The following is a 6,789-nucleotide window of genomic DNA, read 5'->3' on the forward strand; positions in this document are numbered from 1 at the left end:
TTCATTTTCACTGACTTACGTCATAAGATGGTGGTTGGACGTAGTCGACATCACCATCTTATCTCAACATAGTGCACTCAAATGTTGAGTCACCTAGACTAGTGGCCACATTGCAACTTGGTCGATAGGATTCGATCTGTACTAAAAAGAACCTGACACACATGACATTGATCACCATCCAGTGATCAATCAATTGTACTTAAGTCATTTTTGACACTTGCGATGTTTTTCTAGATCTAGGCGCAAATACATAAGCAGTTCGTCTCGTATTGATTCATAATTGTGAAACAGCCTTTAAAAGCTAAAAATTTGCAAACAACTAACCTCATTATTAGGAACAAATTGATAAGTGAGAACGGCGGATTCCCTGATCAAGTTCAACTTGCCTTCAGTCACACTTCCGTTTCCCATGATCCCCATTCGACCTGAATGGGAAGTTAATGTAAGTCCTCCAACTTTTTACGAGGTTGAAAAAGCTATAGGAAATCTGAAGCGTGGGAGAGCAGCAGGCCCTGATAGGTTTACCCCTGAGATTTTTAAGGATGGCGGTCCAGTACTAGTAGCAAGATTGACTGAGGTCTTAGGCAGAATCGGGGAACTATATGTAATTCCATCCGACTGACCCCAATCACTGATGTGCCAGCCTATAAGAAAGGACAAAAGTCCTCTTGTGACAATCACAGAGGAATCAGTTTGACTAATATAGTGTCTAAAATATTAGCTTCAATAATACTTCGACGCCTAACTAAAGCTCGTGAAGAGCAGACTAGAGAAAACCAGGCTGGTTTTCGACCTGGACGTGGTTGTATAGACCAGATATTCACTTTACATCAGGTCCTAGAACATAGACACACATTCAGATACCCCACAATAGTAGTATTTCTCGACCTTAAGGCGGCATTTGACTCAGTTAATCATGAGGTTCTATGGCAGTGCTTGTGATTAAAAGTAGTACCAAAGAAGTACATCAACCTTATAAAGGCTCTCTACTCGAACACAACTGGTGTTCGTCAGGGCTGTCCACTTTCTCTATTCTTGTTTAAATTAATCGTAGATGTGCTTTTAGAAATAAAACCTTCCTCACTCAAGTTTAGAGGGGTTGAACTTGTTGACTTAGAATACGCCGATGACAGTTCTATTTGGTGAAGACGCTGACAAAATATAGAGTCTTCTGACCACCATAAGCAACAATGCAGGCATGTTCGGGTGAGATTCTCCCCTTCGAAATGCAAAATGTTACTTCAGGATTGGGTTGCATCGACACCTGAACTAATGATAGGGAGTGAAGTAGTTGAGCGTGTTGAAAGCTTCACTTATCTTAGGAGTCTCATCAGCCCTTGTAGTCTGGTGTGTGACAAAATCTCAGCACGGATACAGAAGGCTCGTCTAGCCTTCGCCAACTTGCGTCATTTATGGTGTAGGCGAGATATCCGTCTAGCACTCAAAGGACGGGTTTACTGTGCAGCAGTTCGTTCCGTCCTACTTCATGACAGTGAAACATGGCCGACAAGAGTAGATGATATTCGTAGGCTACTAGTATTCGATCACAGATGTCTTCGAAACATTGCTCGTATATCCTGGGACCACCGAGTAAGTAATGCAGTTGTTAGGAAACGGGTACTAGATAAGGATGGCAAATCGATTGATGAAGTACTGAAACTTCATCAGTTGAGATGGCTGGGACACGTGTTACGTATGCCCAACCACCGGCTACCCAGACGTGCAATGTTCCATGGTGTGGGAGTAGGTTGGAAGAAAGCTAGGGGCGGTCAGACCAAAACGTGGCACATCCATGAAGTCACTGACAATTGGACTGAGCCATGTTGGTAGGTGTAGACTACCTGGTTGGGATTCGCGAGATGATAGCAACCGATGGTTAGAAACCTTGAGTGACATGACTCAAAATCGTTTGCAATGGCGAAGGTGCATCCACTCTTTGTGTTCTCCCAAGTTCTAATCTTCTAAATTCTTCATGTCCCTATCCTTTTTCATTTTCCAAATTTATTTCACTGGATTATACTCCTTGAATATCATCTTCAAACCCTAATCTTTCCGATTACTGCTTACACTCTTACTACTTCTACCACTATGGGATTTGAATCGACAACTTCATCTCTGTGCTAATTCGGTATGGCAACTCGAACTGATGTACGTACGTACGAAGTTCTACGTTGTGACTGACTAACTATGATAATCAAATAAAGTACTAGTCTCACCACTACCTACTTTTTCCGTAAAGGCAGTATACATTAGTCTCATTTCAAGATTCTTTACGTTCTTTATAATCTGTTTTACACCATTTTAGCAGTTTCAATTTACGTGACAATCCGTACTTGTATATTTTTCCGTGTTTTTATTTTTTTTCTGAGCCTTAAAGTTGACTCCTAACAAACAAACAAATAAAACGATGCATTCAGAAATTACAAGCCGGCACCCTCAATGTAGGTTTCTTGAGTGTCCTTATATTATTGGGTGAAAAAGTATTAAAATTTCGTGACTACATTATTCAAAGTTTAGTGTCTAAACCAATACATCACAATACTTCCGGTTCATCTACTCTATCATTGTCGATTTCGGTGTTTTTCTAATTTGGTAGTTTGGAAATCATGTCAATTAAAATGTCTGAGATATATTTGTTTGTTTTTTCTACTTATGTCTTTTTAATAATTTTTCCAATGGTTTAGTGCCTCTGAGGGTTAGCAACTTTCAAAATGGGCAAACTATTTTCCAAACTCTTCGGAAGTAAAGAAATGCGTATTCTTATGCTGGGTCTTGATGCTGCTGGGAAAACAAGTAATTTACAATATAGGTACAGTCATTTACTGATTTGCAGCTATCCTTTACCGATTAAAACTTGGATCAAGCGTTAGTACCATCCCAACTGTTGGTTTTAACGTTGAAACTGTAACTTACAAAAATGTAAGATTTAATGTTTGGGTATGTCGAATAAAATTATCTTTTTTGAGCATATTTATAATTCCTTATAGGATGTTGGAGGTCAAGAAAAAATCAGACCATTATGGCGTCATTATTTCACTGGAAGTCAAGGTCTTATATTTGTTGTTGATAGTTCAGATCGAGACAGAATAGAAGAAGCTAGACAAGAATTGCATCGGATAGCTACTGATCGTGAAATGCAAGGTGCTGTCATCTTAGTATTTGCGAACAAACAAGACCTTCCCAATGGTATGTTTGAACCAGAAAGTGCTAATTTTGAGGAAGAAAATTGTTTGGATTTACATATGAGTTTAGGAATTATTCTAGAGCATACGCTTGAAATGTATTCATTTATTATTAATTTTAGAAGTTTTTATAAAATTCTAAAATACGAAATATGTAAATAAATCACCTCCAGACCTTAAATGGCTACTGCCATATAATTACCAAACAAAACACCCAAATGTAGAGCGATCAAATAAGTACTTCAAACTTATAAGAACGGAAATATCGTAGGTCGTTATTATTTGATATTTTCAGATTAAACTTAAATCGTTACTGTATCGCCACTTATTTTACCATGACTTGAATTTTTCTAGCTTCACCTTTTTCTGAGATTGATAACTTGCTTGGAAATCGTGTGATCATTCTAAAGTGTGCAGTAAATACAATCCTGTTAAGTGAATATATAGTAATATATATGGTTCATCAAACGTTTTAAATGAAAACGCAGGAATGTTTGGCTGGTATTTTATCGTTTCAGAAGATAATGCTCGAAGACTAGTTCATCCATGATTTAAGTGATTAAACTTGTAGACTACTCATTTAGGGAGTTCTTTTTAGTCAGAAGAACTGGTCATTGATTAAAGCTCATTATGGATAGAGTTTGTTCGTTTGGAACGGTTTATCAAATAAGATAATTGTTCATAAAAGGGTGATCATATTACTCAACAATCTGTTCTGTATTACTTCAGGACTATATGATAGACCTTTAGTGACTAAAGACGCTCGTAATAACCCTAACAGATCCATTTTTACTTTTCATCCATTTTCTTCATCATGTATCTTTCTTGTTTATCCCATTATCTCTATTTTCGTCTACCCTCTATCTCCAAACTGTTGCTCAATGTAGTCATTTGAATCTACGGCATTCTATGCAAGGCTATCGTTCTAGACATTCATGGAATACGACCCCTTTAGAAGCTCTCATTATTCATCAGATTTCTATCTTTCCTGTTATTACTGAGTTGTATTCAGTAGCTGAAAATAGCTTGCAGTCTCAGTCGTCTTGTAATAACCAAGAACTCAGGTGGAGAAGACCAATTTATTGTTTATTTCAAAATTACAGAATGCTTTCGAAAAATATGAAAGCCAAGCATTAAACATATTATTTTCGCATCTTCCTTCACTTATCCTTTACGTGCTTTATGGTTCTTCCAATTCCGTTGTTATTAAAGTTGCTCTCTATTTTCTTTTCTGTTCTCTTCAACCTAATCTTCTAAATCTTCTACTCCCAGGCATTCCACTTCTGATTTGTGTTGCATACTACTTATATCTGTTAACACAAGTAGGGTACACCACAATCTCACGGTTACCTCCAAAAGTCTGATATAGTTTATTGCAATGTCGTTTCACTTTACCTAGTGATCATATCCATATATCCAATCAATACTTAAAAACTTTGTAAACATTTTTCAACTGTTCATCTTACATAATTTGGTTCTGTGAAAGGATAGTTGACAATTAAAGTCTCTCAAAATAACAAACATTTCTGGTCTACAGTAAATCCAAGTTATAAATCCTTACATTTGCAAATGTTGGAATCGAGAGTGTTGTTTCCAAACATTATAATAAGTTCCCTCGCAGGTTAATTCAGCCGAATTGGTTGAGTAAAAGTGAACGGGAATTTTTCGGAAATAATAATCAACATCTGTATCACAATTCAAATAAGTCATATCGGCTCTCATATGCTTACGAACTAGTGCTAAATCCTTGCCAACTCACATAGTATTAACAGATTCCAGAACGGATTCTTATTCACACAGTACTATCGTTCTGTTGATATTCGTATAAATATATCCTAAAATAGTCGTCAATAAACACGAAACCTTTTTCAGAAATATCATATTAATCACCTTTAACTGTCTACTTCTATGCATAATAGAATCGTTTTATTTAAACTTCAATCAGCGTTAATAACTAAAACTTGACTTCAATCCATCAACTTATATATATATATATATATATATATATATATTGGCTTGTACTTGAAATTAGCTTACTTAAGAGAATCATACTGTTAAAATATTTATAAAAATATACTTCATGTTATGCTGTCCAACATGGTTGACACATATATTTATTATGGCACACACTTTGCTACGTAAAATTGTATCATAAAAACAAAAGCTAGTTCCAACTGATTTGTTACTAGTTATCTTATAACAATTTTACTTGACTTGTTTTACAATTACTATTGTATAAGTTCAATGTTCTCGCGAACTGTTCTAAACGTTCAAATTTATTTATTTATTTATTTAAACATATAAATATTGATACAAGAGGGCACCAGATATATATGCGCCACACAAATCTCATTTGATTTGTGTGGGGGTTGTGATACTGCTCAGGTGCCCAAACTGAAGCAAGTGGTTTTCTTAGAGAGCCACATCCGTAGCCTTTGACCTAAAGGTCTGATCCACTAGGCAGTGGAGCATCGTAGGGAGATGCAGTCTCATGGTAACCGGTGACCAACGGTTGATTCATATGTCATTTGTTCCCTCAGGATACTGGAGCCCATGTGCACCATTGGTTTGGAATCAGGGTTTTCCAACTCCCCTAGATGGACTTTCTGTGTCCACCAACCCGGTTAAAGTGCCGGACATTCGCTTATCGTCCTCTCAATTTCGTAAACAACAGTAATGCCACGAGAAGGTAGTGAGTAGGATTTCCCTGACAGAGGCTATATACGCGTGGCCATATGAGAGCATTTCGAGAGGTAGAGAGGACTCTTTCCACTCTCGGCCATACCAGGGCATTGGGGGGGCAAAACGTTCAAATAATGATTTAATGTTATGAGTATTCGCAGGTAAAATTGGTACATACATTATTATTATTATTATTATTATTATTATTATTTAATATCTGTAATCCATAGGTTTTATTCTACTGTCCAGATCATTGATTTATTGATTCATAAACATAGTCTATAAGATAAATATAAGAAATGAAGTATTAGACTTGTTAATTATCTACATTGTTAAACAGAATACCAATCCGAACTTAAATAAAACCCTACTCTCTTGAATCAATCATACTCTGGTGATCTACTAATCAATAAAAACTTTGGTTTTTTCGGTGTGATAAATACCTGCACTGAAGTCACTAGAATATTATTTTGCAAAATTGAAGATAATCAAATAACCAGTCAAAAAACATCCTCCTTACTAAGTTCTGTTTACTCTCGAAATATAAGGTGGTCTATAGAAGACATAAAATGATGAGTCAGTCAATAAGCCTGACTTCCAAGGACCATCAAGGGTATTTTAAATGATAAGAATATAGGTCGAATAAGTGTATTACCATAAATTATGAAGTGTTTTGTTGTATTCAAAATTTTATAAAATGCATTTTCCATGATTGTATTTCTCACATTTATTAGACATATATATATTCAAATTATATAATTACTTTAATAGTTGAGATCATAGATCAATTGAAGCTAGACCACCATGGAATACCTAGAAGCACTGGACGGCCGTTTTGTCCTAATATGGGACTCCTCAGAAGTGCTCATCCACAAGACGGATAAGTCCTGGGTTCGAATCTCGCCGGTGGGGTCGTGGATGAGCA

At 36.3% G+C, this 6,789-nt stretch overlaps 1 protein-coding gene across 1 annotated transcript in view; it reads left to right on the top strand.

Moving 5' to 3' along the window:
* Positions 1 to 2,689: 2,689 nt before the first annotated feature.
* Smp_000730 (ADP-ribosylation factor family) overlaps positions 2,690 to 6,789 on the top strand; it is a gene marked incomplete at its 3' end in the record, with an annotated part of 5,376 nt that continues 1,276 nt past the window's right edge. Inside the window, exons 1-3 of the mRNA XM_018790379.1 lie at positions 2,690 to 2,793; positions 2,834 to 2,937; positions 2,988 to 3,186. Coding sequence (XP_018646292.1) covers positions 2,712 to 2,793; positions 2,834 to 2,937; positions 2,988 to 3,186 — 385 coding nt within the window. The 5' untranslated portion in view covers positions 2,690 to 2,711. The remainder of the gene's footprint in view (positions 2,794 to 2,833; positions 2,938 to 2,987; positions 3,187 to 6,789) is intronic.

This window comes from Schistosoma mansoni (genome assembly GCF_000237925.1).
Source record: "Schistosoma mansoni, WGS project CABG00000000 data, supercontig 0113, strain Puerto Rico, whole genome shotgun sequence".
Classification (NCBI taxonomy): Eukaryota; Metazoa; Platyhelminthes; class Trematoda; order Strigeidida; family Schistosomatidae; genus Schistosoma; species Schistosoma mansoni.